The 24,526-nt window shown below is 42.7% G+C and overlaps 1 protein-coding gene and 1 long non-coding RNA gene across 3 annotated transcripts; one reads left to right on the forward strand and one right to left on the reverse strand.

Annotated features, from left to right (window-relative positions):
* Nucleotides 1-1,733: 1,733 nt before the first annotated feature.
* LOC311427831 lies at nt 1,734-4,433 on the reverse strand. Its single transcript, XR_014687587.1, has 2 exons — nt 3,123-4,433; nt 1,734-2,844 (listed from the first exon to the last, which is right to left on the reverse strand). It is a non-coding gene; the product is annotated as an uncharacterized lncRNA (long non-coding RNA).
* A 183-nt stretch (nt 4,434-4,616) lies between these two features.
* On the forward strand, nt 4,617-23,867 carry ZNF131 (zinc finger protein 131). 2 transcript variants are annotated; one of them, XM_084505391.1, is made up of 8 exons: nt 4,617-4,724; nt 8,073-8,211; nt 9,646-9,747; nt 10,357-10,501; nt 14,659-15,022; nt 15,125-15,347; nt 19,538-19,668; nt 22,104-23,867. In XM_084505391.1, the coding sequence occupies exons 2-8, from the start codon at nt 8,088-8,090 to the stop codon at nt 22,752-22,754; spliced, it is 1,740 nt and encodes a 579-aa protein (XP_084361517.1). In that variant the 5' UTR covers nt 4,617-4,724; nt 8,073-8,087; the 3' UTR covers nt 22,755-23,867. The 2 variants fall into 2 exon arrangements, with proteins under 2 accessions (XP_084361517.1, XP_084361516.1); XM_084505390.1 differs by having other exon boundaries at nt 14,659-15,347.
* Nucleotides 23,868-24,526: the final 659 nt, after the last annotated feature.

The following is a 24,526-nucleotide window of genomic DNA, read 5'->3' on the forward strand; positions in this document are numbered from 1 at the left end:
TATAATCTGAATCAACTGCTTCTGGAAAATAGTTATTTACTTAATCTGGCACATCAGCACACCTTCTGAATTCTTGGTCTCACCATCTGCAGTTTATTAATTCCTTTATTTCTTCAGACAAGAGGGTTTTTTAATTAAATAATGAAAGTACATGATTGTCGTGGTTCCGCTCGAGTGGGCAGCCGAGCTCCACCAAAGCCGCTCTCTCACTCCCCCTCCTCAAAGAGGAATGGGGAGAAAATATGTGAAAAGGGCTCAAGGATTGAGATAAGGACGAGAAAATCACGCAATAATTATTGTAACGGGCAAAAAAGACTCAGCATAAGGAGATAGTAAGATTTATTGCTTACAACTAACAAGCGAGAGAAGTGAGAAAACAAAGGAAAAAAAAAACAAAAGCACCTTCCCCCCCCCATCCACCCTCTTCCACCTCCTCCCCCCGAGCGGCGCAGGGGAACGGGGGAATGGGGGTTATGGTCAGTCTACAGCACTTCTTCTCTGCCGCTCCTTCTCAGTCACTCTTGTCCCCTGTGCTGTGGGGTCCCACCCACGGGATGCAGTCCCTGATGAACTGATCCGGCGTGGGCTTCCCACAGGCAGCAGCTCTTCCAGAACTGCTCCAGATATGGGTCCGTACCACGGGGTCCATCCCTCAGGAGAAAACTGCTCCAACCTGGCTCCCCTACGGGCAGCAGCTCCTGCCGGGTCACCTGCTCCTGCGTGGGCTCCTCTCCACGGGCTACAGGTCCGGCCCGGAATCTGCTCCGGCAGGGGTCTTCCACAGGCGGCAGCCTCCGTCAGTGCAGGGCCACCTGCTCCACCGTGGTCTCCTCCACGGGCTGCAGCGTGGAACCCTGCTCCACCGTGGTACTCCATGGGCTGCAGGGGGACATCCTGCTTCACCATGGTCCTCACCACAGGCCGCAGGGGACTTCTGCTCCGGCGCCTGGAGCACCTCTCCCCCTCCTTCTACACTGACCTTGGTGCAAGGCTGTTCTCTCACTCCCTTGACTCTCCCGGCTGCTGTGTGGCGCAGCGTTTTTTCCCTGTCTTAAATATGCTCTCACAGAGGCGCAAAACAACATCGCTTATTGGCTCGGATCTGGAAAACAATGGGGCCCTTCCCAAACATGGGGCAGCTTCTAGATCTTTCTCACAGAAACCACCCCTATGGCTCCCTGCTACCAAAACCTTGCCACATAAACCCACTACAATGATTCAGACTTCTACCTTAAAAAAGGAAAATTCACATTTTCTATAATTAGTTTAGTATTCATTTTTCTCTGTTTGCTACATTACAGATCTCCCTGAGAAAGGCTGCCAACACTCAGTCTGGCTGAATGTCCTCTGCCTTCTTCAAGACTGCTGTTAAAAGTCCTGAGTTGGAGAACATCTATGCTTCAGTATGATGCCCAAACTCAGTGGAATGTTGTGTCCAGAAGGCTTATCAGGCTATCTTAATGAACACAGATTTTTCCAGAGTGTCACTGAGGTGATTCAAGGAAAAAAAAAAAAAGAAAGAAAAAAAAAAAAAAGAGAGATTTTTTTAGTCATAGAAGTGGCTAATACAGATTGAACCAGGGATATGGATAAAGATCATTCTCATGTTTGTTTAACACACTATAAACCTTTTTTTTTTTTTTTTTGAGATTTACAACTTGTCACCCAACACTATGGAGGACGGACAGATTCTTTACAGATCCTTAGCAGAATGAGGACAGGCCACACAGTTCTGGTTATAATTAGAGATTTATATTACAGAAGAAATAAATTGACAATCAGCATAGCTTGTTGTCTACATTTTCTAGCACTTAGCAAAGCCTGCAGTTGCACAGAGTTTCTAGAATTCTCAGTTACGGAGTCACCTTTTTTTTCAGTCACCTGGCCAGACCCTCTGCAGACCGGGTCAAATCCTTTCTTTTCGGTTCACGGTACAGTCATAACCTAGGCTCGGGGCATTACCTAAAAGAACGTGTCACTCACTCAGTCCTGGGAGGAAGAAGACAATGGTGGAGACATCCCTGACCACTAGGGGATCACAGGTTGTGCCATCCAGCTGTGGTTCCAGTCAAAGTCCCACGTAGGGCTTGCTGCTGCCTGAATTTTACAGGTGGTGCTCCCCGTGCTGTTACACTTCCCTGTGCCAGGACGGGTGTCACCATCTCCAGACAACCCTGCAGCTGCATACTGATGGGCTTAGCCAGCCTGACAGAGGGTGTCCCCACACAGACAGGAGAGAGAAGGCAGCAAGAGCACACATTAACATACATAGCTCTCCAAAATCCTAGAGGTATGCTAGGCAAACACCAGACACACCTCTAAGAGAGAAAAATGAGAATCGGGAAAGTTACACCTTGGTCAGTCTAATTTCATATTTCAAAAGATATTAGAAATATATACATATAAATTGTTCATTCAAAAGCTTCCATGTAATCTGACAGAACAATTAAAAGGGTAAAGCCATAGGAAAAAAAGTAGGAAAGAAACACTGCAGAAGATGCTTTGGAAAAAAAAAAAGCAAATGGTCAGGAAAAAAAAAAAAAAAGCAAAAAAAAAAAGCATCAACCTTGTCTGGACAGGTAGAAGGTACTGAAAAAATAAATGATTTTTAATTACTGTGTAGTGGTTTGGTCCTATAGTAGTAATTTCAGCAATATTTTAAGTTCAAACTATTGAAGATACAGTACTTCAACCAAAATTAGTTTTAAAGTTGTTCAAAGTGAAGGTGTAAATGCATGAGGAATCAGCTTTCCTAATGTACTCCCATATACCAGAAAAGAATGGCTGTGTCATTCTTCTAGAAATGAAATTTCTTCTAGACTGAAAACAATAGTCCGAACAGACCTAACAACACAAGAAAAAATATATATTATTATATTAGCAAATCCATTGGGCAATAGCATGAGGAAATAAAAGGAACATAAATTTTACTTCAAAGTTATTTGTATTGCATTACAAACTACCAGTATCGATAAAACTCAAATTTGTTCTGTATGATTGCATTATAAAACACTGCACAGGCACCTAGGAGTTTATATATTAAAAAAAAAAAAAAAAAAAAGGGAGAGAGAGAGAGAGACTATAAAACTAAATTTGAACTTGACAGAATGGCTATTACTTACATTTTGTTTGATGTGGTAGGATTTCTATGCTGAACAGATGTGTTAACTTCATAAGCATTTACCCTTCTAGTGGAGGATGAATATGGTGAAGCAAATCGCATAGATTTGGCACTAGGGAAAAGTGCAGGAGAAGGTCATAAAACAAATTCATTCACGGGAATAATGTGGGCAAGCCCATAAGAACATTCAGCCATTACAGCTATGATTGACATAAAGGCTTTCATAGGGATGTCAAAGTGTCTGTTTGGACATCCTAAATGCGAGTGTTGTTTTATGTGGAGGAATACATTTTCACCTGCTGGCAGCACACAAAGTCTGGCTGGCTTCAGATGCCGCTGGTGATGACGTCCTAGAGGAGAACTTGGGGCTTCACAGTGCCCACATTCAGCTGTGGCAGCAGAGGGGATGCTCGCTGCCAGCAACACTCCCTTGCCTTCCCTCCCAGGGTGCAGTCCAGAGCCTGTGCACGAACGTAGGGATAACAAGGGCATGCAGCAGCTCTGCTGGCTGTATGGGATGCTGCTCAGCCACTTCCCTTGTGCTCAGTGGTGTTACAGTGTTGGAGCTGGCACCAGCGAAAGCATGGCTTGGACCTGCTTTCCATGCTGCCTTCATCCATGTCACCGCTCAGTTTAAATGACACAGGAAGACCTGTGTGCTGCTCCTGCCCTCAGTATGGTGGTGGGCTCAGTGAGACTCGTGCCAGTGGGGACGGAGGTGAGACGGCCCCGTTCCTGGCTTGTGGGATGCTATGGTGTGCAGCACGGGGTGACGCACACCGTGACATGAAGTGCTGCGTAGCAGGGAGCATGTTGGCAGTGCTCTGGCACCCCAGGGTGCTCTATGGCAGGGGAGAGCGCTGCAGCCCCTCTGCTGGGGTGGCAGCGTGGGGGGCTCATTGCGGGGCTGATGGCACTTGTGGGGGGTGGATGGCTGCCCTTCACCCCATTTAATTGCGCTTTCCCTTCATGAGGAGCAGCTGGGGGAGCTGGGGGTGTTCAGTCTGGGGAAGAGGAGGCTCAGGGCAGACCTCATTGCTCTCTGCAGTGGCCTGAGGGGAAGGCGCGGGGAGCTGGGGGCCAGCCTCTGCTCACAGATAACGAGCGATAGGACTGGAGGGAAGGGGCTCAAGCTGCACTGGGGAGGTTCAGGTTGCAAATAGGAGATGTTTATTCTCAGAAGGAGCAGCCAGGCATCAAAATGGGTTGCCCAGGGAGGTGGCGGGGTCCCTGTCCCTGGGGGTGCTCAGGAGGGGCTGGGCGCGGTGCTCGTGGACGCGGGGCAGCGGCGGTGCCGGCAGGGGCTGAGCTGGGAGCCGGCCCTGCAGGCAGCGCGTGATGGCGGCTCCCCCCTCCCCGGGACTACATCTCCCAGCATGCACCGCGCCGCCCAGCCTCCTCCCTCCCTCCCCCCAACTCCCCCTCCCGCCGCCCAGCCGCGCGCCCCGCTGTGTGAAAGGTGACGGCAGCGTCACTTCCGCCGCGCGGTGCAGGCCGGGAATGCGAGTCGCGATTGGCCGGCGCCCGCCCCGCTTAGCAGCGTGCCGGGCAGCAGGAAGCGGCGGCGGCGGCGCGGGCGCGGCGGGGCTGAGCGCTGCAGGCGGTGAGTACCGGGCCGCGCCGCCTCCCCACCCCGCGGGGCCCCCGCCGCCGCCGGGCCGCGACCCGGCCGGCCGGCCGTTAAAAGGGGATCGATTTAATGCGCGCTTTGATGACGTAACGAAGGGTAACCAGGCGGCGGCGCCCACACCGCGCCGCCCGGCCCCGCGCCGGCCCCGCTCCCCCTCCCGGGGCCGCCCCGCGCCGTGCCCGTGCCCGCGGGCGGCCGCCCGGGGCTGTGGCGGGGCCGCCGGGCGCGGCGGGCGGCGGGCGCTGGGTAGGCCTTCCGGCTTCTCCCGCTCCTGGGACTCGGCGCGCGCTGATTGGCTCTCCTCGGCGGGGGGCGGGCCGTGCCGCCGCGCCGCTATTGGCTGGGGTTGCGTTGAGTGGCGGCGGCGCCCGCCAATGGGAGGGAGGCGGTCGGGGCGGGGAAGGGGCCGCGATGGCGGCGGCGCCTGAGGGGGGTGAGGGGGGCGGGGGCGGGGCCGCGCCTGAGGGAGCCGCCCGGGCCGGGCTGAGGGTGTGGCGGGCGGGCCGCGGCCTGTGGGGAAAATGGGGCAAAATGGGGGGAAAAAGGGGGAAAAAGGGGACGGGGGGAGCGGGAGTGCGGTGGTAAAAGCGGGGCGGGTGTGTGAGGGCTGCGCCTGGCACGGGGGTGTGAGGCGTGAGCGGGGAACGGGGTTAGCGCGGTACCGAGCCCTACAACAACAGCAAAAAAAGGAAAAAAAAGGAAAAAAAACTGTCGTAAAAACTGTGTAGGAAGCAGAAGCAGCCGGGTTTCCACCACCTGTGAGCTGGTGCATAACCATCATGTGGGGCCGCTGCTGCCTGCCTCCTCAGACTTGCTTTGCCTGGGGGTAGGGGCCTTAGGGTTGGGAAGCCCTCACAGGACACCTGCTGCAACCACCCCCTGCCACCAACAGCACCCACTGAGCCGCGTCCCCAGGCACCACGTCCAGCCTCTCCTGAGCACCCCCAGGGACAGGGACTCCACCACCTCCCTGGGCAGCCCGTCCCAGTGCCTGACTGCTCCTGAGCAGCAATGTCTCCTATTTCCAACCTGAACCTCCCCTGGTGCAGCTTGAGGCCATTCCCTCTAGTCCTATCACTAGTTACCTGTGAGAAGAGGCCGACCCCCTGCTCCCCACACCTTCCTTTCAGGGAGCTGTACCTCCTGTACCTCCCACCTCTTGCTCCATGGTATTCGTCACCTCAGTGAACGTATACAGGGCTTTGAACACACAGAGTTACACTGGGCTTTTTTTGCAATATATTGCTGAGCTCTGTGGTAGTTCAGGACAATAAATTTATGTAAGTCATATGTTTTTAATGTTTGTTTGTTTTAGTGTTCTGAGAAACACTCAATTTTTTAAAACAAACTCTTAGGTTTGGTAGGAGGGTATGATGCCATGATATTTGAGGGTCAAAAGTTGGTTTGCCTTAACTTTTAAGGAATTAAGTCTTTAACTGCAAGTCATCCATCATTGAATGATTTCTCAAAAACAAGCAAGAAGAATTCAACAGTGACGTAATGGCTGTCAGCTTCCCATGTGGTATTCAATTCCCATTGAATACCAGATGACAGGAAAGGTGGGAGCTGCTTGTCATCCATCTCAGGCTCATTACAGATGAAGTGAGATGGAGGCAGCAGCATCCTTCCCTTCCACTTCGCTTTCCCAGCAGGCTGACCTTCTCTGTTCCCTTCAAGAGCCTGATACGAGTTTCAGTGTCCCCTTTAAAAAGCACTGCTAGCAAGCAGAACTAGACTTCCATAAGCATTCACTTTTGTCCCTCTTTCCCTTTCACTTTCTATCATCTTTTTGGTACGGTTTCTGAGATGCAAGGAAGACTGTCTTTTGCTTAAAATACAAATGTGACAAATTTCTTTGCTTGATATGTTAGTCATAATAAAATAACGCCTGCTTTCATCATAACTGGGTAATTATTTTCCTCTCTCCTGTTGAACCCCGTATTACCAGAATGCACTGTTGGAAGGAAAGCCGACCCTAGGGAGCCACACGGTGGCGTTCGCATACCTGGCGGCATCCGATCAGAGGTAGCTGGTGCATACAAGGTCAGGTTTGCACTCAGGACTTTACAATTCCAATCAACCAAATCTGCACTGGAAGTCAGGGAGCACCTCCTGTTTAGTTTCTTCCAGCACTCTAAAGATACCTGCTTCCTTGTCACACCAAAAATTTCCACCTCTGTATTCAGAGATACTAACTGCTCTTCTAACTTTCTTCCTTCTGTCCCTGCTAAGCATAACAATACAGTGAAAGGTATTTCCCAAATTCCTTTGAAGCTCATTCAAGTCTAATCACTGTCTTCTCTCAGATACCACGTGTATTTCAAAGTGAGTTAGACTGTGAAAATGAACTTTCTGTGCTAATGTTGCTTTGAAATGTCTTTACTTTTTTCTGAGGCATTCTCAGCATGAGAGCCATGTGAACGTGGGAGTTGAAGAGGAGGGCTGCTGCACAGACCTGAAGTCGTTTTGCCTAGAGATAATTTGTGATATGCTTTCATTGAAGCGCTTGGACTCTCTCCAGCGGTTCTTTTGCATAAGAAGCAGACTAGCATCTGCTGCCTCGTCTCCACAGGCACAGTGTTTTGCTTAACCTCTTCAGGTCTGATAACCTCCTCAACTCCCACTCACGGCTACATTTATTGTATCAGTAAGGGAGGAAGGGCCATTGTATTACAAGCCCACGTGTCTCATTGGAAAGGCTGGCAGCGGATATTTCGCCATGCAGGGGGAGAAGTGTAAGTAGGCTGGGTGAATAAGAAGCTTCTTGTTCTTGGGTGTGGCAACACTTTAAATACAAGGCAGCTCTGTGTACGCAGAAGCTGTAAAGCGCTGCCTTACTGCATCCTTTCTTAAAGGAAGTAAACATCTTGTGTTCAGTAGATACCAACTGTGACTTACTTAAATAAGGATTTTTTGAGAACGGTTCTTCCACCAAGTGGATCGGTAGAGCTGCAGGAAGTGGCTGTGTAAAGATTCTGGTGTTATGCCGAGGAGATGCTGTTAAATAGTTAGCCGTACAGATGTTATATCCCTGCATTATTTGCTTTGAGGGAGGTGGGTCCTTGTTAAATATGTAGAATAAAGAGATACACAGTTCAGTTGTACTTTGTTAAATATAAATAAGGCCATACTCTACTTCATTAACCCTATTGTTTTCTACCTTTTAGCTAAAATCAGGCAAACATGTTACCAGTTTGGTGTTTCTGGTGGCTTTGTACTCCCTGAAATGTGCCAATTAGTTCACATTTGTGTACTAACCTGACTGTGCATAGCATTTACTGAGCGGTGCAGTGTTATTATTCTGCTACACGTCTCTTGCAGACTAGTCCTTCTGCCATGGAAGCCGAAGAAACGATGGAATGTATCCAGGAATTCCCAGAGCACTATAAAGTTATTTTGGACAGACTGAACGAACAACGTGAGCAGGACCAGTTCACAGACATCACTCTGATTGTGGATGGTATGTATAGGCCTGTGGACCAGCTAGTATACAAAAAATTATGAAAGCTGTGCTGGGAAGCTCTTGGGTTGGTCTTGGCTCAGCTGTCAAAGGGGCCTGTTTACAAATTCTCGGTTCAGTACTGGTCTGTGAGTTGCACGCAGACTTTCTTTTAAAGTCTTGGGGTGAACAGCATCTCCAGCAGTGATTAGTAATCATGCTTCTGTTTTTCCAAACAAGTGGCTAAATATTTTCAGATATTATCCTACTCTGCAACTGCTGTACTATATTTAATGTCACCCAAAATATTTCCAAAACATTTTAAAGATGCTTTTTTGACTAAATCAGACTGTTTTGACTAAATCTGACTGCAGAGAACTTGTACAAATATGGTTTTAAAAAAAAGCTTGAAATAAGATTGCCACCTTGCTTCTCTAGTATCTGCATATTATTTTTAATGTATTCTTAAAATAGGGAAGAATAATTCGCTTTTCTGTTCCTGTGTTTTAGAGTTGTAAATATTAGTCTAAAAGGAAGCTGGAGATATAAGTGCTTATAAAAGATGGTGTCTGGTAGATACAAGATTGCTTCTAACCTGAAACATGTCTTAGAATGGATGAGCACTTTGGAGAAGATAGGCAGTGTCCAGTAGAATGGACTCAACTAAAGGAGTGCTGCTTGACCCTTAAAAAGATAGCCAGAACTCGCTCGAAGAAAAGGGATTGTGTAGAGCCTGGATTAGAAAAAAGGAATGGAGAAGAGATTACTATTATGGAATCACTGTTATTTCACTGGCACTTCTTGCACAAAGCTTAGCCTGAATGTTTGCTCCTGCTCTAGTATTACCATATCTATTTGTATTACCAAGTGTTTTTGTTGGGCTCAAAGCTTTTTGGTGCAGCTGCATAGTTCTAATCTACATTGCTTCTCTTATCCTGATCTCATGGGGCCTTATAAATGTGTATATGCCTGCACCAAGGAGAAGACAACACAGTGATGGGGACTACAGAGTCTGGAAAAGAGAACGATCAGATCAGAACTGCTTCTGTTCTGCAGGGGTGTTTAAGCTAGCTGAAATGGTGACAAAATAGATCCGTACGTAGGAATGCCAAAAAGCACAGAGAATTTGGATGAAATCTGAGAGCTGCACCTAAGACATTCATGAAAAAAGTTTGCACAAGGACTTGCCATAAATTAAGTATCTGAAAAGAGAAACAAGCTGAAGTGAGCAAGTTCTCTGACTTTGGTTTGCCTTCAGCAAGGGTCGCATGAGATGTGGAAGGCTAGCTGCAGCAGCATCTCATGTTACATGGAGACACGTTAAGTGACTGTATTCTGCTAGAGTAGACTTGTAGACTAGGTTTTACCGCTGTTCTCTCTTGTGCATCTGCTCTCATTCTGCAATAAGTAAGGAAGGTGTCATCCTAAACTAAAATTTCTTATCTGTTTTCACAGGTCACCATTTCAAAGCTCATAAGGCTGTTCTTGCTGCCTGTAGCCAGTTCTTCTACAAATTCTTCCAAGATTTCACTCAGGAGCCCTTGGTGGAGATTGAAGGTAATCTGGTTCATGCAGATAAAAACTTTCAGAGCTGTGTGCTGGAACTGGAAATGGATGTGGTGTCCTTGGTGCAGGCTGAATCGTAGAATCATTAAGGTTGGAAAAGACCTCCAAGATCACCTGGTCCAACCATCACACTCCTACCTTAGCTGGGATGCAAGAACAGATAGACACAGAGTAATACTTGCCTGTAGGCCAGGAGCGATTTCCTGGAACAATCATCTGCTGGTCAGAGGTCTTTTGAGAAAGAGAGATGCTCTAAATATGCTTTAAATATGTACTTTTTATTGTACTTTAAATGCTAAATAAATATATAAATTGTACTTTAAATATTGTACTTTATGTACTTTTTACTATTCCACACAAACAGCTTTTTGCCCCTCTTATCTTTCCTTTACTTTTACCTTTGTTATGGCATGATTCCATAGTTGTTTCCATGTTTCTATAGCAGACTTGTTATTCCGACGTGAGCTTTTCAAGGGTGTTGTCTTCATGAAACTGGCAGCTAAAGTATCATGAGCAAAATGGTGAGCAGGCCAAGTGTGCAAGATTCATCAGATTGAGGCACTGAGGCATTGTTAACTTGCTTTTCTTGCTTCCAAACAGGTGTAAGTAACATGGCATTTCGTCACCTAATAGAATTCACCTATACAGCAAAACTAATGGTGCAAGGTGAAGAAGAAGCAAATGATGTTTGGAAAGCAGCTGAGTATCTACAGATGCTAGAAGCAATCAAAGCACTTGAAATCAGGTAAACACATAAGCCTCTTTTTCTTCCCAACACTGAAATGTAGTCTTAAGAATCATTTTACTAGAGCTGTCTGCTTGTGTTCTGCAGTGCTGCTCTTATCCTGGAACTTCGAAAACTTGTTTGGGGCCATTTACTTTTCAATTACACGATAGGGGTCAGAGTAACAAAGGCTGCAAAAGGAATGTCTCGTTCTTTGGGCTGGAGCTCAATAGCATTGTATGGCTGTGTCATCGTGGAACTAGTACCAGGTCTTTGGGCTATTTGACCCCATCTGATTGAGAGGCATGTATGCAGTGATTTAGGTAATTAGATCATGCTATAAGTTTGTGTTAGTATTTTGATTTCACTCAGCTTCCTGCTGTTTCTGAGAGAATGGGTAGTGATCTTAAAGCTCCCTGATGCAAAACTAACCTATCAAAATTCTTGAGTAAATATGGTTGGTGTAATCAGTTTTATGCTGGATAAATACTTAATTGAATGTTGCTGTGGCACATCTTACCCAGTCTGATAACTGTGCTTCATTGCAAAACTACAACCTGAGAAAAGCAGGTGATGTTCCCACCCTGCTGTTTTCTTCCCTGTCATTCCCTTTCACAAAGTGCTGTCATGTTATCATTCCTTCCGGATGCTCAGCTGTTTCAGCATGAAGCAGGGGGAGGGGTCTCATGGTTATCATGGCTTTCTCTTCTAAACTGACTGAAAGGTCCTTGCATCAGGGATAAGGTTCCTCTTTATCTTCCCATAAACAGTGTTGGCCAAGGGGAATGCATCAGCCCAGAGTTCCCCTAGAAGCCAGTTAGCATTTTCTTTTTTTTTTTTTTTTTTTAAAAAAAAAAAAAAAAAAAAAAAAGCCGAGGGGGGGGACACAAAAAACTCCATGGTACACTAGAAACTTGGTTTCCAATATCAACATTGATTTTTTCAAAAGAACTTACCCAGCGCTTAGTCTGGGGATTGGCAGCAGAGCAAAAAAACACAATTTTTTAAAAGAAGAGATAAGAGGTTGCATTTCTGGTCCTGCTCTTCAACCCCACCAACACTTTTGATTTGACATTTTTGAGGTTAGCATAATACCATCAGGGTAACTTTTCTTCTGTTCAGGAAAAAAAAGCAGACCTTTGTGTCTGCCTGACAAAATTGAAAAGAAACTTGAAATTGAAGAAGTTTGTTCTAAATGGTATCTGTTTCAGTCAGTGTACACCAGTGGAACTGTTGAACCAGGATTTGGATCAGCCCATCAAAGTAAACTGTCCAGCATGCAAGCATTTCCCAGTGTTGCATTATGTTGTGCAGTTTTTTGGTTATCCAACGCCAGTAAACTCTAATTCTTATGATACAAAGAAAAAAAAGTTTAACATATGCAAGCTAGTCTATTCTTAGTTATTTCCATTGTTAATATATTGAAAGGCTGTTTTTATTATTGATTTTTTGTTTGTTTTCATTGCCTTTTTTTTTGTTTTCTTGACAAAAACAAACAAGCTTAAGTACCACTATCAGTCTCTTCTCCTCAACGGTAGGAGTGGGAGGAATTATAATACAGTGTCACAGTTTGAGCTCTAACTTAAGCTTTCAGGTTAAGCTTCAGAAACTTCAGCCAAAGTAGAAATAAATTGTAATTGAGCAAGCCCCTTGCCCGATCGATATTTATTAATATCAAAGAGATGAACATCACATAACCTAGACTAGAAAGAAAACAACCAGCTGTTATTCATTAAAGTGCATTTGTGTTTAAAGTGCTGTAAGTGTGTATTAAAGTTCAGACTTTCACGCCAGCTGCTCAAGGATGATAGTCTGCTGAGCATATTATTCTTTTGCTACGTGATCCTGGAGCTCTTTGCAGTAATGTGCAAAGTAACTTACCAACTTTTACATTTCAGAAATCTAGAGTAAATGAAGCTATAAGTTTAGATGTTTTGTCTTCCTGTATCTGAATATTGTAAGGTGTAATTTGCTAAGCTCTGTCCTGCATAGTCATTAGGTGCATATTTCTGACATATGACATGCAGATACTGAAGGAAACCTCACCTCACCTATTACTAAAAAATCCAAGTTATATATGAAGTCTCAACTCAATCTGAATTTAGTAATATTTATAAAAGGCAGGTAAACGGCGCTGGGTGTGCAGGGAGTCTGTGCTCTACCAACACACATACACAAGCATCAAACTTTCTAAATATACAAAACATTGCTTTTGCATACTAAACCTCAGTACGCCTATACATGTGTATGCCTCTACATATGTACAATCAGAACAAACAATCCTTTAAGTCTATCACTATTAATGTCCACGTCTGGGGGAGCATAGTTGGAGTTGGTAATGCTGGTTGAAGTGCTCCCATATCTTCCATGACTTATAACAGTCCCCATTTTGCGTTCCTTTTCTTGATTACAAGCACCACAGAATTCCAGGGCTAGTCGTGGGAACAATATGTCTTGCTTTAAGTTGTTAAGCAACTTGGCCTTCAGGCCTTACGTATCCTGTTCTTCCCGGATCGAATGAAAACATTTCCGTCTCCTTTTCAAGGCCAATGGGCCTGGGTCAAAAGGCACGTCCAGGTCACCAGGGGGCGGAGCAGCAAAGGTCTTCGATGACTGTAGCAGCAGAGGGGCTGCTGGTGCAGCAGCAGGATCGGTGGCTGAGCCCACAGCTCCCTCACTGCCTGGCAACCCACAGGGCTCTGTAAGGCCCCAGAGACTGCTCCCAGGTGCTGAGCAATCCAACCTTTAGTAGCAGAGTCCCACACCTGGACCTCAGTTTGGTCCCATGTTTCAGGATCATAAACTGTCTGATTGTTAATAAAGGGAATAAGCTGTAAGGTTACCAGGACAGTCTTTGTTCCTAGGGACGCATGATTCCCCATAATGCGCAACTGCTTACCAGAGGGCAGCTGTGTGCGCGGCTCCGCTTCTCTCAGCGTGAGCTTCTTTGCAGCTCCGGTGCGCCCATTTCCAGCGACTTTCTGTACGAGCTTCTCTGAGCGGTTTGCTGAGTCTGGCCGAACCTATCTTCATGAGGCAATCAATGTGCCTGTTCCTGTCCTGGTCCCTGTTCTGCTAGCCTGTTCCTTTTCATTCCTTTTCTCTACTCCTTTATTGATGACATAACTTCATTACATCGTGTTGTTTTTTCATCTCAAGGACAGGCTCCTCTCTTACACCCTTCTCACCACAGCAGTCCTTTTCCAACAACTTTCCATTGGTCAAACAACTTTGCATATAACAGCAACAGCAAACCCCCAGCAACTTCCATGCCTTAAGCGCTGCAGAACAAGCAACCCCGGACGGCATGGCTCCTGAATCACCCTTCTTTGTGCCCTCTAAACTTTTTTACATTCCTGATGGCCTCATTGTTGACTCTGATGTTATCACCAACCATGGGGCTTGCCAACCCCCATGGCCACACTCCCACATCTCCCCCTTCTTTATTAATATCAACCGTCTTCTTGACACGAATTATTACTCCATAGATCACAATGGGATGCTATCCCTGACATCTCAGAGGAAGGAGGTTGTGTGTGTATGGTGCAGGGGTAAGAGGAACTGAGCTGGGAAGGGGGGGGTTGTGTAAGACCAGAAAATTAAATTAGAGTACTCTTTCCACATCCAAGTGAGTATTTGTTGTAATTGTTGTTGTTTTTTGTGTTTTTTTTTTAGCCTATGTGCTTTTCTGAAGTACTAGCTGTTATGATAATCATTGCATAAGGTCACACCTACAGTGGTTTCTAGGAACCTAAGTCAGTCACCAGAGCTTAAGCAGTGAATAGCATAGGAAGGACTTGAATATTCTTTCTGAGTAGGCAGGCAGAAGAACTCTCCCTTTGTGAAAGTTCTCAAGTGCAGAATTTCCAAAGTTGCTCAGATAAACCTGTGCCATTAGGCTAACTGGTCGTTTTATCGATGCATTGTGTATTGCTCAAAGCAGAGCTACTTAAAACATTTTAGTTGCCCAATGTGAAAGTCTCCATAGCTCCAAACTTGCTGTTTTACAGGACTAGTGAGTATAGAGTAAGGACAAATTATCTTCTAAAATGCACACAGGTCATGTGCATTGAGTTTCTTAAAAACAGCTAGAACATGCTTAATGCAGAAGCTCAGTATCAGGCAGGATTTGTTACGTGTTTGTGGATCTTAACCTTGTTTATGCAAATGCTTTACAGGAACAAAGAAAATTCATCACCCTTAGAATCAAATCAAACCCAAGCTAAAAATAAACCAAAAAAGTGGAAGATAGCTGAAACTTCGAACGTTATCACAGAAACACTGCCATCTGCAGAATCAGATCCAGTTGAAATTGAGGTTGAGATTACTGAAGGGACAATTGAAATGGAAGATGATAGCGTCGAGACGCTTGAAGAAGTAGCTTCTGCAGAGCAATCCATAAAGTACATACAGACAACGGGTACAACAGATGAATCTGCTTTGGCTCTTTTGGCAGATATCACCAGCAAGTATCGTCAGGGAGAGCAAAAATGCCAGATCAAAGAAGAAGATGACAGTGCAACTGATCCCTCATGCAAACAGGTAGAAGGTATTGAAATTGTGGAACTTCAGCTGTCACACGTGAACAATTTATTCCACTGTGAGAAATGTAACCGTTCGTTTAAATTGTTTTACCATTTTAAGGAACACATGAAAACACACTCTACTGAGAGTTACAAGTGTGACATATGCAATAAAAGGTACCTACGAGAGAGTGCTTTGAAACAGCATGTCACCTGTTACCACCTCGATGAAGGTGGTGCCAGCAAGAAGCAAAGACCTGGCAAAAAAATACATATATGCCAGTACTGTGATAAACAATTTGACCACTTTGGACATTTTAAAGAGCACCTCCGGAAGCACACAGGTAAGAGTGCTGCTGTAGTCACATACTTGTGGCTTTGGCCATTTTGGGGTTTTGCTTGTTTGTGGGAAGTAGAGCTTACGCTGAAGAGAACACACAAGTGCTAGAAATACTTAGCTTCTAGTTACGACTAAAATCAAAGAATCATAGAATTGCATTGATGATTCTATACTGATGTTTTTTCCTATTGGTATAAACTGTGAGGTATTGAGTTGTTTGGTTTTTTTTAAGTGGTTAAAAATATGCTCCCAGAACTGGAAAACCGTAATGAAGCTTCTCTTGAGTATATTAAACATTGTTCTAAGAATTATTTCATAAGGCATGCTTACTTCAAATGTACCAAACTGCGTAGCTACTTTTATTTTCACAATTCTCCTGGTTAAAATTTTCTGTTGTAATAAGATCTGAACTGTGAGCTTGTCAGTGTGAAATAGCCTCTTATGACAGTTTCATCCTTGGTCTTGACATCTGTGATTCAGTTTTGTTTGCATGTTAAGTAACATAGCAAAACATTTCTACTGGCTATAGTAGACTTCCATTACTGTAAAATCTGCCTTTTTGACATCTGGATAGCATCTTTTGAGCACAAAATTGCTTGTGCCTCCTTCGGTTTTCCTTTATAGTGTGAGAAGTCTGTACTATCTGTACAGATACTGAGCATTTTGTAGATGACTTTATGTATAACGTATATATAAATAATTATATTAATTATCATACCTACAAAGTATTTATATGTAAGGACCATATAAAATACGGTCTGATATCCAGGTGGTTTTGTTTAATATGTCAGTCATGAGCCATCAGTAAGATTTAATGCAGAGGAGCAGCCCCTATCTTTTTATCTTGTTAAAGCCTTTTAATTGGAACCTCTCTGTACCAGGGGCAGGTGTGTATTGATGCATGAATGACACTGTACCCAGCCTACTCCAAATAGCCCCTTCAGAGTTGCATTTGTAAAAAGTCTTTATCAAGTCCTTATTCCCTATAAAGTAGGGAGTGTTTGCTTTGGCATAGCTAAGACAGCTACAAACTACGTCAGGAAAGTATTTTCAGAGAGGTTTTTGGTAGATTATTTTGTTTACTCTGCTATCTTCATGTGGGAATTGCTGTTGAGACAAAATTTGGGACACAAAGTAACAGCATATCACAGGAGACCCAGAGGACCGTATCAATACGTATTGATACAAGCAGTACTCGTGGAATTTAATTACTTTTGGTTTCCCATTTTGAAAGTCTGAAGCTTAAAATCAACTGTGCTTTCCTAAGGTCAGTGGAAAAACTCCCACTGAGCCAAAGACTTTCTAAATTCTTAATTCTAAACATTAGATGAATACTAAAATAAAATAACGAGCCCATGGAGAAAATGTACTACAAACTATCTCGTCCTGCTGCTACAACACCAGCAATAACATTAAAGTAGCAAGTGCAAAAGAAATTCATGTTATGTATCTCTGAAAATATTAACAAAGTCATCTCTAGAATTTATAAAAAGGGAGATTTTTTGATGTGATGTAACAATTCTTTTTTTTTTTTTTCTTGCATGATAATGAGATTTCAATTGCCAGTTGGAAGTAACTCACAGGACAAATTCTGCAAGACTGTAATTAATGTATGCCCACTGAATTTAATACATGTAACTCTAGTCTTGCACATGTAGAGCCATTTCCTCATACCGAAGTCAATCTTAAAAGGAAGCTACTGCTCTCGATATTCTTGTCTAACCTTGTTTTTTTGTTTTGTTTTGTTTTTGCAAAGTTTATATCCCCTACCAGAAAGAGATGCTGAACAGCTTTGATTTCCCACAATTTCACTGGGAATTTTGACTGCTAAATATTTCTCAAAGATAGGCTTTTTATTGAGGCTGCATGTGCTCACATGAGTGAAGATGGAAATTAAGGAGTTTTGTGCTCCAAGCAGCCATGATGTCTGACATGTCTGGAAATCCTGTAATTAACATAATTTGTATACAGATTATACAGACTTCTTAAGAAAAAATTAATCATGGTCTTTGCCATTCTGTGGTAAATTTAAAATATGCTTTACAGGAAGCTCACTTTAAACTGCAAATAACATCTTCCATAGAAGTTAACAAATGGACTCCGTTTGCATACCTCGAATATATAATTGTGGAGTTCATTTGATAAATACCTGTTTTTGGTGCACTTGTGGGTGGGGGGGAACTACTGTTTCTCTCTAAACATATTTTAATAATTATGTGGTATCTTTATGTTCAGGGATGAATTTCTCACAGATATACATGTATTATGTGTGTGTATTTCTTATATACAGGGATGGGATTTCTTACGTATTAGGCAAATAGAAATCACGGTGTTAGTTGTTAGAAATTCCTTTGGGTTAAAAATGTTTATTTGGGGCCTTGGGTTAAAAACATTTATTTTGGGCCGTCTCCTTCCCGACAGTTCCTGTCCTGAGTTACTTAAGATTGGCAAGGGAAATTTCATTCTTTCTCATACACTGAAAAAAGACGATCATCAGATCCAGAGGAGAAAAAAAAAAACAAAACTCTTCATAAAATCCATAAAATCACAGTTAGATGGGGCTAAGCTCACAGCTGGATGGCAGCAGGCTGTCATCTCTCATAGAGGAGCTCTGCTCCTGCAGCACTGCCAGTGTGTCTCTGGGGGTAGCTGGGCTGGCAGGATGGTGCTTGTGCTTTCTTTCCATCGCCCCCGAGCTGTGCAGCCTGGGTCACTGTGCTGATTTGTGCAGTGCACAGAGTCACACTTCTTCTGGCTCTTGGGTATTGCCACCACTGTCATTGAATTGTCACTGTCAGATGCTTTTGACACTATGTGTGGAAGATTACTGAAGAATTTGAGTAAGCGAAGAATAAATCTGTCCTTGACTGGGGGGTGGCTGACACCAAGTAACTATTTAAATGTGGCCATATGGCAGGGCTGGTGAAGTTTTGTGCTGTGAGTTCTGTGCTCCTTTATCTTCTTTGCCATACAACAGTCTCCAAAAACATAGCCTTTGGTAATCATTAAGGGGAATATTCACACATTTAATTTTTTTTTCTGTAGACTTTGAGTGTGGAAGCAAGAATTATAGGCTACTTGTGGATTTCTGTTGAAAACCGAGTTAGGCGCTTCTGAATATCTTTATTTCTGAAAACGTGGGTTTATTGACTTTCCATCCCAGTCAGTAACTACTGTCTTCATGAAAATGTAGGCTTTAAATCTTAATCCAGATAGAAAAAACTCTTACATTATTCACTGAAACGTCTCAGCCTCTTTTGGTGTTTATTAAGCAGTTTGTTTCAATAGTTAGGTTGTTGCCAGTACCTTCACAGATTAATTATCAGGCAGTCAGAAGAAACATGCTGTTCTGAGGGTTTTTTTTTGTATTTTCATTTCCTTAAATTTCATTGTGTTTATGCATAATGAAATTAGTAAACAGACACCGCTTTTTCTTTGTTCTGCTTGATGTCAGTAATAGCAATATACTACTCTGGATAAAAGGAGAAAACAGAGCCTGTTTTCATCCTCCCCTGCTTGCTGTCCTTAGCTGGCTTCCCAGTGGAAAACGCTCCTCTTTTTGGTACCAGGTTTGAAATGAAGTGACCGAACAGAACGGAATTTTTGTCTTGCTTGTGCCCATCTATGCTATGTCCCTCTTTGCTTCACTCTTTTTCATTTTTGGTTTGATTTGGTTTCTGCTTTTTGTTAAATGCCGATACACTGTTACTTCATAGTTAATCTGTGCCACCTTGTTTCTGGAGCTTAGTTTTAGCTCTTCAGCATAAGCTGTTACTGTTCTTGAAAATAAAACATTGTATTTTTTAAATACTTTCTTTATTGTGTGACTTCGTATAATTTCTAATGTTGAGTCTTTGAATATTATCAGGTGAAAAGACAGGAATAGCTGCTATTTCATTAAGATATTTTGACAGGCTAGTGATCTAACTTCCATAAAAACCTAAACAGACTTTAATTAGCACCAGCAGTTATGTCAGATTGTCTCTTTCTAAATGAGAATTATGATTCCACATTAAGACTTTGCCCTTTTATTTATATAAATGAAGTGTACACAGAGTGTCTTTCTCTTTTTCTGTAGAATAATCCAGTTGGCCAAGCCTTTACAGCATGTCTATCAGCAAGAGGGGAAGAAGGGAGAGCTGACAGAAAACTGTTTGATTTTATGCTGTTATAAATCCCTGTCTGTCTTAATAGGTGAAAAACCCTTCGAATGTCCAAACTGCCACGAACGTTTTGCTAGGAATAGCACGCTCAAATGTCACTTGGCGGCCTGTCAGTCTGGAGCTGGAGCTAAAAAGGGAAGAAAGAAGCTGTATGAATGTCAGGTGGGTAATGGAAGTCAGAGAGTCGGAGGCCAGGTGCCTCCTTCCCATGCTGAGGGAGTGTGGGAGTACTAACCAGGAAAGGCAGCAAGAGTGGGCTCACGCCTCCAAGAACCACTTAAACAAATATGAGGATCGCATTCAGCCACAGCACTCAGTTAAATTTTTATATTTCAGTAGTTCCATTTAAAATGTGGAATTACTGGTATGGATTTTCATAATACTTTGTTAATCTTTCTGCTTCCTTTTCAAGGTTCTTGATGCACTGACATAGGCCTATCCTGCTTGTGAACATGCTTCACTAAAGTCCAAAATACAAAGTACTATTTTTTTTCCTATTTTATTATTCTGCTGTTTGGTACCCAGTATGTTGACTTTGTCTGTAAAGTCATTCCATATTATGATGACAATCTGTAATGTCTTTTAAGCAAATATAAATGCTGTAAATAGATAATATATATATCTGAGATTCAAAAAGGTTTTCAGAATTTTACATGACTCTTAAAAGTCAGCTTTTAAAGGCTAGAAACATGAAAACTGAGGTTGGCTGTAGCAGGTTTTTTGCTGTTTTGCTGCTCCAGTCTCAATTAAGAACACATTTCTTCACCCTACCACACCCACTACCCTTAAGACTCTCACCCTATTTAATTTACTCTGGTTTTAAGTTTATTTGGGTTGTATAGTAAAGAAAACTTCTGGACGTGGGCTTTATTTCTTCCGAAAGAGATAGATCTCATTCATAGAAAGCAGCGAATGCTGCAGGAGATGAATGGATGAATTCTGTGTGTCACATCATTGAATTGGAAGTTTGACTGTTGCCATTGTATTATTCAGCTTTTATCCTAGTCTGAAATTAACTCTTGTGAGTGTACCTATAAATTAAAGATAAGACAGCTTTGATCATGAGAGTTACTGGGTAATGCAGTCATACCTAGTAGCCTCAGGCTGAACATACTGTTTTGTTGTGACCCTTTGGTTTAACCAATTTTGACCAATTTCACTGTGTTGTAGCTTTCTGTTTATTAATTGATACCATGTCCTCTCACAGATGTTGTGAATATGGATTAGTAGCTGAATGTGGGTTCAGCCCACAGCAATTACAGTAATTCCTGGAGAAGTTTTTCTTGAATTCTTCCCTGTTTAGAATTAAGTTTGAATAGTGTTCAGTGCATAAAATCTCGGCTCCCTGAAGAAAGGAAAAAAAAAAATTGCACTTGCTTGATGACTATTTTTGTTACTTTTGAGTGTATGTCTAGAGGACTAAATTAGGCTATCAGTAATTATGTGCCTGGACATTACTAATAGTTATTATCTTTATATATCACAAATTAAGTTTAAGCGCTTATTTATAAGGTTAGTATTTTGAATGTGTGCGGTCCAACTTTCTCTCTTACTAAAGCATGAGCCTGGGGAGAAGAAAGCCTGGTAGTAACAACACAAACCTGTTTTTAACAGACTTCAACAGCTGTTTTTTCAGGTCCATTTTACAGACCTGTTCCTTGAGTTAATCTGTGTCAGATAATCCATTATCCTTCTGTGCTGTCGCCAAAAAATAAGAGATGGAATGTTTTCTTTCTAAAATACTTGCCAGCAGTGAAGGAGTGTTGAAACATGTTCTTTGTTTCTTTATGCCAGTGTGAACACTTGCATGGCCAAAGACTCCAGACCCTGTTTCTGTAGTCCAACTGTGACTCTGCCCTACTTTCCCCCACAGGCACATTTCTACAGGCAATTTCTACAGTGTCCTTGCGTATTGTTCTCGGGCTACACACCTCAGTACCAGCTGAAGGGAATAAAGTGTGTTCTAGTGTTCTGTGAATATATTGTGTCTGCGGTCTTCGCAGTACTTTTAGCTGGACAAGTCTAACAGAGATGGAGCTCTAAGACATTTTCATACACTTATATTTATTTATTTATTTATTTTGAAAAGGCACAATGGCAGAGTTTAGTCTAGCCAGTTAAACCTCATAATTCTGTGAAGAAAATAAAGGTGATGAGGAAAAGTAGGTTAGTAGTGCTGCATCTAGAACTTCAGTAACAGAACAGTTTGTATTACTCTTTCATCGTGCTGTACTATTACACAAATAGCTTTCCACCCCAAATTCTAGCAACAGACACAGAACTACTGGTGCCTGCTTCTGTATGTGAATTTCACGTAAGTTTGAAATAAGAAATCTTTCAAATGTTGTACTGGCTCATAAATTCAGTAGCACAACTATGTGCACAACTCAAACTGTCACACTTTCTCAAGTAATAATAGGTGCTCTGTTCATCTGGAACTGACTTCTCAGCTTTTACCTCTAACGTATATGTGTGTGTGTGTGTTTTAAATCTACGTAGCAAGAAGCTATGCTGTGTGAAGCCATGGACTGGAATAGGCAGCATGCTTTGTCATATTTCTGTTGGCACTGTTTAACATGCTCTGTCTTTTGTTTCAGGTTTGTAACAGCGTGTTTAACAGCTGGGATCAATTTAAAGATCACTTGGTGATACACACTGGTGAAAAACCCAACCACTGTACCCTGTGTGATTTGTGGTTCATGCAAGGCGGTGAGCTGAGAAGGCATCTCAAAGAGATGCACAATATTTCAGAACTAATGACAGAAGAGGTTCTTCCAGTGGAAGCTGAACCGGTGACATCAATGACTATAATAGAACAAGTGGAACAAGTCCATGTCCTACCAGTAATTCAGGTCCAAGTGGATCCTGCACAGGTGACTGTGGAACAGATGCACCAGGATCTCATACAGGACAATCAAGTGAAAGGCGCACAGTTGGATGAACTACAAGAACAGGTGCAAATTAGTTACTTGGAGGTTGAGCACATTCAGACTGACCATGGTGCTGAAGTTCATGTGGAGCAGTTGCATGTTGAGCATGTAAATCAAATACAGATGGAAGAAGTACAAGCAGAACTTATAGATGGAACAGACCTTGAACAAGTAGAATATGAAAGTGTTGATCAAGGAGAAGCAGAAGAAAAAGAACCTAGTCACGTAGATGATGCAGATAAGGGGGATCATGAACAAGCTGAAGACTTAAAAGCTCAACAATTAGTGGACATGAAGACTGAAAAGGTGGATGACTAGGTCAATTAACTGCGTGCAGGTTTAAGAGTGAAATACCAAATTATTTTTGTTAACTTTTACATTGTTTTTTGAACTGTCAGTGGTCATCTTTCCAATATGCTGTCCTTGGCAAGCTGGACAAGTGGACCAAAGTTAGCTTTCTTCATATACAACTACACTTCTGTCATATGTGAAGAATAACTGTCATTCATCTAATACCACGGAACAGGAACTACCGCAGAAATGGACAGCTTTGTGATGATTTTAATAATGAATAGCTTGTCTTGCTGTTATACCATCCCTGGGTATATGTAAGAGTAACTTCACCTCTTTTCCTCTTCAGTAGAAGCAAACACTTTTTACAGATTTGCAGGGTGTCTGTGGCAGAAGAGTTAGTAAAATCTGGTGGGTTCTAGTATAAATGACCACTCAGATACCTGTGAATTTTCTGGGCAGACTGCCATCCAAACGCAGTACTGTATCCAACAGCAGTCCCTGCATTTCTTTAATGCGAGAAGCTTTACATCAAGCTGGAACTTCTGAACATTCAGTCTGGGGGAAAGCTGTTTTTGCTGGAGGTCTGAGAGCACAAAAATCCTGTGCCTTTTCAACAGTGACTGGTTAAATTTCCACAAAGCTTCTAAAGTGTTCAAGAACCTAGTTCAGTAAAAAGGCAACGTAGGTAATGTTATAGTGCTTTATATTTTTGCTTAAAATTGTCAGCTACTGATTTTTTTGCATTTAATTTAGAATTGGGGGGGGGTGCTGAGGGAGGAAACAGATTCCACTTAGTGGCAATAAGACGCTCTAAAATGAACATCTTAAAATGGAAAAGCTCGATAGAATCTGTGGTAAACATGAGCTGGAAGAAAGCTACCAGCAGATTCTTCTTTTATAAATCTTCATTTTTGAAAATGAATTTGTTTAAAAAAGTATAGAGAAGACTTGTCTATATGGTATCAGGTTCCTGGTTATGGGGATTTTTTTGAAATGGAATTCTGACACTTGACACAAAGATGTTGTGCTAAAAATAAAAGTAAAAGCCATAGGTATGAGTGCTAAGCTGTGGATTGAAAAGTAGGAGTGTAAACATTTTAATCAATATTAGACAATAAAATAATACCAACCATGAAATGTTGCATTATTTGCTTCATCCAGTAAACAAGAAACAATTTAGTGACTGGCGATTACAGTGCCAGATCCCGGTGATAAGAATCAATCCCATTTTAATAAGTTTAGTAGCTCATTACTATGAAGTTAAGTTTGTGTAGGAAATATTGGTCTGGCTCTGTGTTCAGCCATACTAAGGACTTCTGATTCCCAGTTATTGCCTTGTTCCATACTTACGAAAAACTTTTTAAAGCCTTAACTGAATGGAGGAATTATTGCAAGGAAGTTCCCTAATGCACTTAGTAATCCCGTAGATCTTAGTTAAAACCAAGTTTTCTATTCAGTCGTCTCCAAAGGCAGAATTATTTCCTCAAGCTTGTGCTTTTCAGTCTCATTCAAAATTATTCATGTGTTTCATCGTACTTCTTGAGAAACTGTTGCAAAACAAACACAAATTTCAATTAAAATTTCAAACAATTTGATTAATGTAACTTGCATTCCTTTTTAATGATGTGTTTTGTTTCCTGAGTTGCAAGTAGTATCTTCTGTGCTAAGGGAAGAATGTGGCACAATGCTAATCATGCAAGTGGAAATCGGCTATTGTATTTATACTTGGCTTTTTGATAACATGCAGGGGACAGGCCTGCTTGCTTTGCTGCCTATCTGTTTGTTTTAGGTATCTG

The sequence above is a fragment of the Aythya ferina genome, assembly GCF_964211825.1.
Source record: "Aythya ferina genome assembly, chromosome: Z".
Taxonomy (NCBI): domain Eukaryota; kingdom Metazoa; phylum Chordata; class Aves; order Anseriformes; family Anatidae; genus Aythya; species Aythya ferina.

Bases quoted from the DNA above. Each gene is read 5' to 3' on its own strand.
- ZNF131 (XM_084505390.1), top strand. From the start codon at position 8,088: ATGGAAGCCGAAGAAACGATGGAATGTATCCAGGAATTCCCAGAGCAC. The intron at 10,502-14,658 runs GTAAACACATAA...AATGCTTTACAG, and splicing joins ATCAAAGCACTTGAAATCAG to GAACAAAGAAAATTCATCAC. The intron at 15,348-19,537 runs GTAAGAGTGCTG...CTGTCTTAATAG, and splicing joins GCACCTCCGGAAGCACACAG to GTGAAAAACCCTTCGAATGT.